This window comes from Histoplasma capsulatum, genomic scaffold (genome assembly GCF_000149585.1).
Source record: "Histoplasma capsulatum NAm1 scaffold_1 genomic scaffold, whole genome shotgun sequence".
Taxonomy (NCBI): Eukaryota; Fungi; Ascomycota; class Eurotiomycetes; order Onygenales; family Ajellomycetaceae; genus Histoplasma; species Histoplasma mississippiense.
Window position 1 is genome coordinate 3,315,244 of NW_001813982.1, and position 11,809 is coordinate 3,327,052.

Here is an 11,809-nt window from a genome sequence, read left to right on the forward strand (position 1 = left end):
TTAAACTACGCCTTAACATACATAAGCTACGTTTCCGCATCCAAACTCTTCGGCTCCCTCTCCATCACCATCGTCGCAGACAATGACTACTACTCCCAAACCGCGACCTCACAAGCACCGGGCGCCAACAGAGGAACGCGCTTCGCAGACTTTGGCGTCAAGCTGGATGAAGCGCACAAGACCGGTCTAGGCTCATCTGCCGCGCTCGTCGCAGCGCTCGTTTCCGCCATCGTCATCCACCGCACCGTACAACCAGAGGAACTACCTACAGTGCGAGATAAGCTACATAATCTCGCCCAAGCCGCCCATTGCGCCGCACAGGGGAAAGTCGGTTCGGGGTTCGACATTGGCGCTGCCGTGTACGGCTCGTGTCTTTACCGACGTTTCTCCCCCGCTGTACTTGGAAGTTTGGGGGACGTCGGGACCCCGCAGTTCGAAGAACGGCTTTTCGCCGTCGTTGAAGACCTCAACACAAAGCACCCATGGGATACGGAGTGTGTTGACTTTGGCACCAAGCTGCCTCGGGGCATGCAGATGGTGCTATGCGATGTGGACTGCGGCTCGCAAACGCCAGGGATGGTGAAACAAGTCCTCCAGTGGCGCGAGAATAACCGGGAGGAGGCAGACGTGCTCTGGGCGGAGTTGCAGCAAAACAACGATAGATTGCGTCTGCTGCTGAAAGACCTACTGCACCGTAATGCCCCTAATAACAGCCACAGCCGTGCCGCGGCTGTCCACCGCCCTTCTTCATCGTCATCATCGTCATCCGCGGTCTCGCGGGGTCATCAGCATGCGAATACCGCGAACATCAACGACGTCGTCGACGATGATGACGACGGCGACGACGACAATGACGGAAATAGATTCGACGGCGTCAGCAGACTCATCTCCCGCTCTCGCGCGCTACTGCGCACCATGACAGAGAAAAGCGGCGTGCCCATCGAGCCAAAGGTGCAGACAGAGTTGCTGGATAGGTTATCTGCGGAGGTTGAAGGGGTGATAGGCGGCGTTGTCCCCGGGGCTGGCGGGTATGATGCCGTTGCATTGCTGGTGCGGGACGATGCGGCGGTGGTAGATAGGCTGCGCGCGTTCCTGCGGACGTGGAAGAGCTCCGTCGAGGATGATTTTGGCGGCAGGATTGAGAGGGTGAGGTTGCTGGGCGTGGCGCATGGTTCTGAAGGGTTGAGGAATGAGAATCCGGCGCATTATTTTGCGTGGATGTCGTGACAAAAGAGTAACATTCTTTCTGCTGCATATTTCTTTTTTCCTTTGCTATGCTTCCCGCTACCTTCCCCGTGGCGTTCTGTTAGTTCCGTATTCTAGTTGGTTTGGCACATTTTTTCCGTGAAAAAGAAAACTTATTTGTTTATTCCCTTTTCATGCCGAAGTTTGAAAGTTTGAAGTGATTTGTCAGTTTTCACGGGGATTTGAGCCTGGGGTTCTGGAGTGGATTGTCTTTGCTTCATTGTTATGATATCCAGTATGAGTATATGTTGCATTTTCCAGCCCTCCCCCGCCTCCTCTCCCCCTTTCATTTCTCCTTTCTCATCTTATCTTACCGTTTTCTCTTTATCACCCTGAAAATGAGCTCGTTGTCGTGTAGAAGCTGATCACAACTAGCAACCTAATGTTTGAGGTCCTGTTGCAGGAACACGTGGGAGGCGAAAGGGAAAAAAAAGTTTTTGGCCTTTTTAAACTTTTTTTCCTAGCGCATGGATTATGGATCTCTTCTTCTACGCCGTAGTCTTCAGAAAGGATTGACAAGGATGCATGTGTATGTCGGGTGTAATGACATGCTGCCATCGCAATGGTCGCACTGCTTGTGCGGGGCAGAGGAGCGAGATGATGATCCCTTAACGGGCGGAGATCGACGAGGGTTTTCTTTTTCCTTTTCAAATAGTGTTCGTTTTAAAAAAGTAATAATAAAGTCCTCCCATTTTTGGCTTTTGTATCCATCATATTTTCATATTTATTTTCATATCTGTTACACAGACAGGTGGGAGGATTTTTGATATTCATTTGCTCGCTAACTTAATTATTGTCTGATTAGAGGGTTGCAAAGAAATAGGGATTCAGCCACAGGACTGTGCTATGTTAGCATGGTGGTGGCGCTAAACGAGCCATTTAACTAGAGATCGGGGATGCTGGTGGGGGGCGCCCCAGTTAAAGCGAAGGGAAAATAGGCTTCCTTGCAGCCTGGGCCCGGGCCCAACCATTATGGCCAGCCGCAGCCACCCAGTCCACCCAGTTTGCCCCTGCCCAAGCACCCAGAGTCTGTTCTGCCGACTGTTCCATGTCTTGTCTTGTCTTCTCCCACACTCTCCACTCACCCACGGAGGCTGAACTGCACCCATCTCCATCTGCCGTCTTCGCTGCCAACTTCTGCAACACCAACTGCCAGCCCAGCTATCTCCATCCCAGGCCAGTCGACTGAGCGAGCAGACTGCCTTTTGATGCTCTCCCCTGCTGTCCCATCTCGCCATCCATTCCTCCGCCCTGTCCTTCTCCCGTCTGTCTGCCATGTTCCGTCCCCGATAAGCCTTCTTGCTTCGAGGGAACACATCTGCCCACACTCTTTTTCGGCCTCATTTCCTGGCTTTGTCAATCCTTACCTCAGTTTTTGTGCTTTCAGGTTAACTATTCCATTTCATCTGGCATCCGCAGAGTTAGACCTTCCACCGGTTCGATTGCTGGTGTTCAAGAATCTCAGCTTCCCCTTTGACCATGGCCTCAAGTGCCGGCACCCCTATCCCAATCCATGATTCCAATTCACAATCCCAGCAAGAAGATGCCGAGAAAATACAGAGGCCGCTAGCTCTGCCGATATCAGATACACCGTCGACACAACGAGATTCCCCTAACTCGACGGCGATGACGGCGACGAACGCTCCTCCCCCAGCACCGGTTCGCCATGATGACGACGACAACAACAGAGGCAGCAGCAGCAACAACAACAACAACAACAACAACAACAACAACAACAACAACAACAACAACACTACTGATGCCACCGCTACATCTTCATCCGACCCCGCTGTGACAGATTCGTCGCATCCCCCCGCCACAATAGAATCCGCTGAACCTTCAGAGCCCCCAATCACGAGCACCACGATTAGAGAAAATACGCCCCCTTCACCGACATCTCAGCCTCATGATGCCACCGCTTCCCAATCCGCGCCGACTACCACCACTAACACAGAGCCTCCCCCACAGCAAATACAGTCCGCCACACAACCTACCAGTGAGACCGAAGAAACTAAGCAATGCAGCCCTGCCGTTGGTCCCTCGTCGGAGCTACCAGGCGCGACGGGTAAAGAATTGGAGGATCCCGGCATGGTGTTGAATATAGACCTTCTTCTGATAACCGGAGCCAGACATCCATTCAAGATTGATGCGAAGTACCTGCGAAAACGGCAGGTGGATGTACCCGATTTCAATCCCTATGCGATGAGCGTATATACTCTGAAAGAACTGATTTGGAGGGAGTGGAGATCTGGTATGTCTCCCGCGGCGATTTTTTTTTTCTTTTTCCTGCAATGGAGAGCACGCGACCACCCCCTGTTCCTTCTCGCGCTTGTTCTGGGGGGTAATGTGAACTGACAAATTACGATATTTTATTGAATTGCAGAGTGGGAACCTCGACCTCCCTTCCCAAGTTCAATACGTTTGATATCATTCGGAAAATTATTGGATGACAAAGCTCCGCTATCCGGTATGTTTCTTTTTAATCCCCCAGCTTTGAATGTCTTTATACTGGATTTCTAGCGCTGCTCAGAAATCCAACTCCGTTCTTGTCCTCCAAAAGCAAACCCGTTTCACTTCCGCTCATTATGTCACAGATTTGAGATTAACTCACAACGCTCCCAACGTCATCCACATGACCATAAAGCCACGAGAAGTCGTGGACGAAGAAGACGCCAAAGCCACCAGATCCACTTCCGGCCGGGAGCGGGATGGCGGTGATTATAGCCCCCGATGCAGGTGTATTATCCTGTAGGCTGTATGCGACTGTACTCTACTCCCTCTCATAGAACCTGAGGTATTTTTTCTACTCTCAGACGGGCGACAAAGAAACTGCAATCCGGGCTTACTTTCATTTCCTCTCTTCCTCCGAATTTGTTGCGATATTCATTTATCTTCATCCCGGCCGTCCCGAGTATACTATTGTTGTGGCCCCATGCACCTGGCAGCTTGTCGGAAGAAGCCCAATTACCGTATTTCGGCATCACTGTACTGGCTCGTCCCCAGCCATTCATGTCAACACCAGGCCTCTTATCAGTCCTGTCTCTTTCGATAATATCCCATCCCTTGGCTGTTATTGTTGCTGGTGTTGTCTATTGCAGTATCTATACCTCATTGGTCTACCCGCAACTTGTGCTTTCCACTTTCTTAGAGCCATCTTGCAGCCGGATTTTCTGCTGAACTCCGCTTCAATATCTTTTGCAACTTGCGCCTAGGCACTTTCTGTCTCGATTATTTTAATTTTTCCGGCTGCCAATTCGACATTTGACATGTCTCTTTCCCTTTTTTTTTTTAGAAAGTACCCCATTTTATCCGCAATCCCCTTTCCACACTTTTGGTTATGAATACATTGCTTCCTTCCCTTTTTCCATTTTCCTTTGATATTTGCTGTCTTTGTGATTTCCTTTTTGTTCAATGCATACACGGCAGGTGTAGGGACTGGTTGTTTTTGTTTTACCGTTATTTTTCTTTCCCCCGTCTTATCTCTTTTCTGCTACGAATCGAACCTTATATAAGACGTTAGGGTTAGGGAAGGGTTGAGTAAACGGGTCATATTGTTTTTTCCTCTGGCTCCTCCCTTGATGTTTCATTTTGTGTACCCATTGCTTTCAATACACGTCATTTTCTTTTCTCGCTTGTTCTTGATCATTGTCACTACCATTATTACCATTAGTATTCTTATCATCACCGCGGCTAGTGGTATATATACATATATATATTGAATGGGTCGGTTGAATTCCTTTTCTCCTGCCATCCACGGAACTAAGTTTCCATGTTCCGCCCCTTCTCAATTTCATCTTACCGCCTTTCTCTGTTCGCAGCAGCCTTTGCTTTTTTCGCATAATGGCCGATGAGATTAAGGGTGTGGAGGGACTATTGCTAAAGGTGAAGTCGAAAGTGAGGGTGGGAGGGAGACACATGTCTGCGTTGTTTTGTTTTTCTCCTCTTTGTTGCATTATCTGTACATACATAGTGTGTGTGCGTAACCAACACTTTATAGGTATATATATATATGGGATGAATGGATTTTACCGGTTTGAATTGCGGGTATTTATGTTGTACAGTGCATGTACATTGTATATACACAATTATATCCAATTGTACGCGTTTCTCTGTGTGTATTTGTATATCGGCCTTCCTTCATGTGGGATGGGTAGAGGGATGGATAAGTCAAGAGATGGGTGATGTATTGTATTGTATAGCTTTTATATACACAGCATATGCTGCCTGAGCAACTGCACTGCACTGCCCTACAACTACAACTAGTTACACCCATTCATTGATTGGAAAAGGAGGACAGGGATTGGGTTGGGGATAAAATTCCTTCCCCTATCCTTCTCATCAAGGGTTTTGAGTGCGTGCGCCGGGTACTTCTAGGGGGCAGAGAAATTTCTAATTCTTTAAACCGGCTGTGAAGTGTCAATGGGGGGTGGGTGGCTTTCGCGTTGGCAGGGTATAGATAGATAGAGAGAGGGAGCAAGGCGGCGTAGGGTAACTGTGTGGCATAAGGATAACATAAGGATAAGTTATATATATATATACCTTAGTCGATGTAAAATGGGCATGTGTCATTCGAGGCGTGTCGAAACTCCCCATTCCTGCCCCGCTCACCATTGATTTTGTTGTCGATAAGAATCAAAAAATGGAAATTTTACCTCATCTTGATTTTTGTTTTGTCCTGTCAAGAAGAAAAAGTAAAAAAGGAAGAGAAGGGAGCCTAAAGCTGGCTGCTTCATTTTGTGGCTTTTACGATGAACCCATTATTTCTTAATTTGGAGATGAAATTCGGAGAACGGAAAACATGTTCGGAAGACATTATATATATATAAAAGGAGGAAAGGGAGAATTCTAAGAGCAATTCGCTTTATTTGAGCATTTGATTTTCTAAAAGCTGGAAACGTGACAGGAAAATAAATAACCGTTGGGCGAAAGGAAATGGGAAAAGGACAGAACATATAATAACTTGGCTAAACAGTCGCTGACTGGAAAAGGTATTACCAATTCATCTTTAGTCGGTGTTCCATTTCGTCATGGAAGGAGGAAGGTTCTCGAAGTTCGTCACCTAGAGTAAACAATGGAAACGGTTAGATGTTTTCCGCATCGGGGGTGAATAGCGGAAATAGAAGTCGAGAAATCCACAGTGCATAGATAATGAAGAATGCATGCCAGTGATGATATATCCTAGCAAAGAAACCTCCCCGTCCACTATCTGGAATCTCCGACAATACCATGCCGAAGGACGATAAAAAGAGAAAAATAAACATACCGTCAAAGACATCCTCCCACGTAACCTCCGTCTCCCTACCTCCCAGCGCCAAAATATCCGCATGAATACTACTCTCGTTACGTCCACCCAATGCAGCTGGCTTCCACTGTCCTTCCTGCACGATCTTCAATTCCATGCCCCTCCTGATCGGCTCCGCGATGCCATACACCCTTCTTAACGATTCCATCTTCATCGCATCGTGTGTCTGGCGCCACTGTAGCAGACGAGCTTCGAGCGGGTGTGTAGAAGCGGGGGCTCGCTGCTGTGTCGTTGGTGCGGCAGTGAGAGAGGCGCGGAGGGTGTCGTGGACGCCTGGGGCAGATGGGGCACCTTTGCTTAAGTGAGGGACTGAGGCTGTATTTGAGGTCTGGGTTGCGTTGGACGCGGCGGGTGCGATGCGGAGAGGCTGTTTTTGAGATCAGTACGGCAGTAGGCGGAGAGCTAAGATGAAGTGTGGGAATGACATACCATGATGAGGCAGTGGGTGGGAGGAGGAATTTGGGACTTGGGATGGAGGTGGAATGGGAGCGGAATGGGACTACGTATGAAGTAAATTGCGATATGAGATAGAGTTATTGGAATGAGCGGAATTGGATGATGTGAAGGAGTTTATGGCAGCCATTTGGACCTGTTCGTCCAGGCAAAAGCAACCGCGTCAAGGTCCCCCGGCCATCTGTATAGACCAAAAGCGCAGTTATATTCCACTTCCACGTGATCAGAACTCAATCCCAACCTCTAAATTTCCCTTTTCGGACACGCATCAAAGGCTTCATCCCAGGACTTTCAAAAGCCCTTTCTACCGCCAATTAACCACAGCACTGGCTCAGCATGCCACCGCCAACGCCCACCGCGGGGGTAATCCGTTCCCTACGACACTTTATATCCCGCCCATATTGCCTCTCTTCACCACTATCCACCTCCTCCAAGCGCACCTTTTCCCTCCTCCACCGAACACCACACACCACACCTCCCTTACGCCGTAAACTGACATCCGTCCAATATATATGTACACCATCGTCCCTCTCTTCATCGTCGCGGAAATTCTCCAGCACTCCCTACCAAAATGCCACGTTGAACCAAGTCCGTCGGGGTTGTCGGAAGGGCAAGCGTGCGAGGAAAACCACCTCGCCCGCGCTTGTAGGCCGGCCGCAGATGAAAGGCGTGTGTCTGAAGACTGGAATCACGAAGCCGAAGAAGCCTAATTCCGGAGAGCGCAAAACGGCGAGAATCCGGTTGACTAATGGCGCGGTTGTTACAGGGTACATCCCAGGCGAAGGTCAGTTTTAATATTTCGTTCCTTTTTATTTCCGAGAGAGGAGTGGAATTCTATGTCTATATATTTATTCATTTATTGTGGCGTTATGTATGGGAATACTAATTCTTTTTTCTCCTCGTCCCCGCCAAATCAATAATACAGGACACAACATCCAACAGCATAGCGTCGTGTTGATTAGAGGTGGCCGGGCACAGGATTGTCCTGGTGTGCGGTACATCTGTCCGTGGAGCGTAGGATTTGGTATGTTTCATTTTCGCATCTCGCCATTATATGTGCCCTATGTATATAAAGAGACAAACATTGTCATTATGGCACGGGCGTGATAAAACAATAAAAAGGGGAAAGCTAACCAACCATTCTTGTTATAACAAAATAGTCTGGCGTTGGCAACCGTATCACCAGCCGCTCGAAGTACGGGACGAAGAAGCCGAAGAGTGCTTAAAGCAGTTCGGGTAGATAGAGGAGAGGACGTGAGGGAAAGTTAGAAAGAGAAGAAGAGAGATAGGAGTGAGGGGCTTTGTTTTTCTCTTACTCCGAATATACGATTCAGATCCATTGATATTCTTTGTGATGCGCGAGCATCTTCGTGTATTTTGCCATAGATTTGATCCATCAATCAAGAGTTAGTAAAGTGTACATTAGTTACTTCTGTCTTCTCCCCCTCCGCCCATGTGCTACTTCTAGCACCGATGAGAGAGCACTTATGGAACTTATTGAAGTTAACAGGTTTTGGTGGCCTTCGCTATTGCTCTCTTACCTATCTTGGGAGAATAAGAAAGACAAAAAGTAGAACCATTCATTTCAAAACTTCTCAAATATCTACTCATTCCTCGGCACCAGACGCATAACTCTCGATTTAAAAACACAAGATCACCACGATTAAAAATAAAATAACAGGGCCATTTGACATGTACTGCACAAATATCATCAATCTCCGTAAAACATGGACTTCTCTCTTAATTTCTTCTTTCCTGGGAGATGAAATGAAACAAAGAGACAAAGAGAATATATATATATATATAACTGTATATATAATCATTATAATGGATGACTTGGTTTTCGTGTGGATGTATACAACTATTAAATCATGACATGCTTCATATGGGGCTGACAACCCATAAGAAGCAGAGGAAAAAGTCAAATCAATCGCAAAAATATTTTAATAAGAAAACGTACATTTTTCCCACATGACTCCGTGAAATTTCAATAAAAGCGGAAATAGAAAACGACAAGGAATAGAAAATAATAATAAAAGCAAAGGGGGCAAGAAAATGCAAAATATCCCATGTCTATACAACCTGGATGGGGTATGAAAACGTATGTCAACTTATGAATGAAGCACACGAGGGCATCAAAATGCGAAGGAAATAATGACGGTTAAAGGCAAATATCAGGGTGAAATAAGAGAATGCAGGATTGGGGAATCGGAGGATGGAGGTATATAGGATGAGGGGGAAGAGAAAATGGGATTTAGGCTATCTTTTCCAAGGTGTGCGCAGCCGATGGATAGAAGCCTGGATGTCCCGTTCTCTCTCTCTTTTTTTTTTTTTTTTTTTTTTTTTTTTTTTCCCTTCTCCCCCCTTTCAAACCTCGTTTTGTCTCTTATGTGCCACCTTTTGGCATGCTGCTGTACGGTTCACTCTCGGTGCTAGACACACTGGGCGTGCGGGGTAATCGTCGAGTTTTGAATGCTACTATTAGTACAACGGTAAGGACGATGATACCGCAAAAGATTGTGAGAAGCCAGTTCGGTCAGTCCGTTTCTTTTTCATAACCTTTAGGCTTCGTCATCTTATTAATGTCGAAGTAACGGGATGTACCTGCATACGAAAATAGCGTCAGGGCGAGTAACTGAAGATTAAAACTGAAATGCATTGATTTTATGAATTATGGTGATGGCATGTAACCCTGTTTGGACTTTGCACTCACAAGAATATCCTTTCCAGTCGAAGTTGTCACGGGGATTGCAGTGGCATTTCAGATCCAATCTCATCTGTTCGCCCGTCGGGCAATGGACGAAGGGAACATGGCGATAAGCGATCTCATTGAAGAAGTGGATTTCCTCCTTTTTGAGCATGAGGGCAGCCGCGATGGAATGCACAGGCGCATCACCCCATCTTTCATAGAAAAATCCTCCATCTTTGTCTAGGATATCGAAATAATCGAGGTAGGCTTGCGATCGCAACCAGTTGAGATCACCAATTTCGAAATTCGACCACTGCAGAAAGTGATCAAAACGTTCGTTAATAAAGAGGTCACAAACGCATGGGCGAGGGAGGGGGATACCCACAAAATGGCAAAGGTTATATGTCTTCCCTCCATCCTCGCTGACGAATTCCAGGTTATTGTCCTCTGCAATATGCTGAGGGTACTTCTCCATGAATTTCTTGACGCTATCCCAAATCGTAGCTACGGTGTCTCTATATTCATACAGACTGATAACAAAGCTATATTTCTTCTTGTTGTCTTTCATGAACTTGAACGGGTCGAAACCGATATCACAGAAATATTCGATGCTAGGCTCCACTCGCCAATAGTAGTCGAATTTCTGGAGGAGCTCCTGGCGGAAAAAGAATCCAGATTCAAAACGGCACATGTGTCTGTAGCTGATGGAATCTCCGTAGATGACTTGTTTCTCCTTCATATCCTGCCGAACCTTGGCGGCTTTTGCCTGGTCGATAAAGTCAGGGAAGGACCAGTGCTCTTTCGGAATGACTCCATAATGCGTTTTCCCCGATACAAGAGCAGTAGTTATCTTTATGAATTGGTCGTTGAAGGGCACGTCATTAAGAAAGACCCAGTCATAGTGATAATTCCGGTTGAATCGGTCCTCCACCTGGCGGATCGACTTGGCAATCTCCCAAATATCCCCATTTCTGGCCAAAGTCACGAATGTTGCGTTTACTCGTTCATAGGCAGGTGCTGGAACAGTTGAAGAAGTGTTGGAAAGTGGTGAAACTGAATGATGAGTTGAGGGGCTATGGCTGGTTTGTTTTGACCCGGACCTGAGGTTGGACACGACATCGCTTGTGCTCGGGAGAGGTAGTGAGGAGTAAGATATGAAATGTAGAATCGCAACACACTTTCGAACCGAAAATTAAAGATGAGGCCAAGGTCAGTTTCCTGGATTCAAATCGACCACGGAGAACAACTAACCAGCACTGCAAATAGAATGTACCGTAGGTACTTTCCAGAGACCGAATTCATCACGGCGCAGGGGTCTGTCAACCACGTTCTGGTTCACACAGACGCGGAAAGTCGCTTCGTCCTTTGAAATTTCAAAAGCTAAGGAGGGGAAAAAGGGGTATAAACTGGGTTCCAGTTCAAAGGAAATCCGAAACACTAGGATTTGATATCGGGTTGTTAGGCCAAGTCAAAAGACCCATCCATTCCACACCGATATCTGTCAAAGAGTATTTTTCCTTCTACACGAGCAATCAAAGAGAATGACAAGGCACAAAAAGCGAGTGGCGGAAGTTCGGGGTAGGGATTAGAAAAGGATACAATCCTGGCGGCCCATCCGATCTGTTTTGGCCGGTTGGAACGGGAGGATGCCGGGGTTCGTGAACAGAAAAGCCAGTGATCTGTTCGTGGACTCGCTGGGGAGTTGGAGTAGGAGAGCTGTCAAGATCCTAAGGGGGCTCCGTTGCGGTTGGTGTCTGGACAATTGGCAAGAACAGTGACGAGGCCGAGAGTGGAATTACGCGAGACCGGTATTTGTTATTACCAATACGGTTAACTATCCACGCGCAAAATCCTGTTCACGGGGGTGACTATTCATAGCCTCGGTTCTTGATCGGCACGCACCTCGACCATTATTCCGAGATTGTTCCCGAGTCTTGCTTCTCAAGAAAGCCCTCTGGATTGGACCTTTCACAGCAACTATACCCACGTTGTGATAATAGGTACGGAGTAGAGCCAACTGCCTACTTGTCGCGGAACTTGTAATTTATTGGGTGGCTAATGGGATGTGTACAGATTACAGTACAGTACGATGCCAAGGGCTGGTTTGTCCAACTTCTTGC

At 47.2% G+C, this 11,809-nt stretch overlaps 5 protein-coding genes across 5 annotated transcripts in view; 3 read left to right on the forward strand and 2 right to left on the reverse strand.

Moving 5' to 3' along the window:
* HCAG_00949 (predicted protein) overlaps nt 1-1,227 on the forward strand; it is a gene marked incomplete at both ends in the record, with an annotated part of 1,873 nt that extends 646 nt beyond the window's left edge. Inside the window, one exon of the mRNA XM_001543853.1 lies at nt 27-1,227. Coding sequence (XP_001543903.1) covers nt 27-1,227 — 1,201 coding nt within the window. The remainder of the gene's footprint in view (nt 1-26) is intronic.
* A 1,644-nt stretch (nt 1,228-2,871) lies between these two features.
* HCAG_00950 (predicted protein) lies at nt 2,872-3,997 on the forward strand (the record flags this gene model as incomplete). Its single annotated transcript, XM_001543854.1, has 3 exons — nt 2,872-3,496; nt 3,629-3,712; nt 3,840-3,997. The coding sequence occupies 3 exons, from the start codon at nt 2,872-2,874 to the stop codon at nt 3,995-3,997; spliced, it is 867 nt and encodes a 288-aa protein (XP_001543904.1).
* Nucleotides 3,998-6,236: 2,239 nt separating this feature from the next.
* On the reverse strand, nt 6,237-6,979 carry HCAG_00951 (conserved hypothetical protein; the record flags this gene model as incomplete). The annotated part of the gene is made up of 3 exons (XM_001543855.1): nt 6,237-6,304; nt 6,509-6,914; nt 6,977-6,979. 3 exons carry the CDS (start codon nt 6,977-6,979, stop codon nt 6,237-6,239), a joined length of 477 nt encoding a protein of 158 aa, XP_001543905.1.
* A 357-nt stretch (nt 6,980-7,336) lies between these two features.
* Nucleotides 7,337-8,240, forward strand: HCAG_00952 (putative mitochondrial 37S ribosomal protein MRPS12; the record flags this gene model as incomplete). The annotated part of the gene is made up of 3 exons (XM_001543856.1): nt 7,337-7,784; nt 7,926-8,024; nt 8,161-8,240. The coding sequence occupies 3 exons, from the start codon at nt 7,337-7,339 to the stop codon at nt 8,238-8,240; spliced, it is 627 nt and encodes a 208-aa protein (XP_001543906.1).
* Nucleotides 8,241-9,367: 1,127 nt separating this feature from the next.
* On the reverse strand, nt 9,368-11,600 carry HCAG_00953 (glycolipid 2-alpha-mannosyltransferase; the record flags this gene model as incomplete). Its single annotated transcript, XM_001543857.1, has 6 exons — nt 9,368-9,441; nt 9,714-10,002; nt 10,075-10,706; nt 10,941-11,069; nt 11,182-11,209; nt 11,592-11,600. The coding sequence occupies 6 exons, from the start codon at nt 11,598-11,600 to the stop codon at nt 9,368-9,370; spliced, it is 1,161 nt and encodes a 386-aa protein (XP_001543907.1).
* Nucleotides 11,601-11,809: the final 209 nt, after the last annotated feature.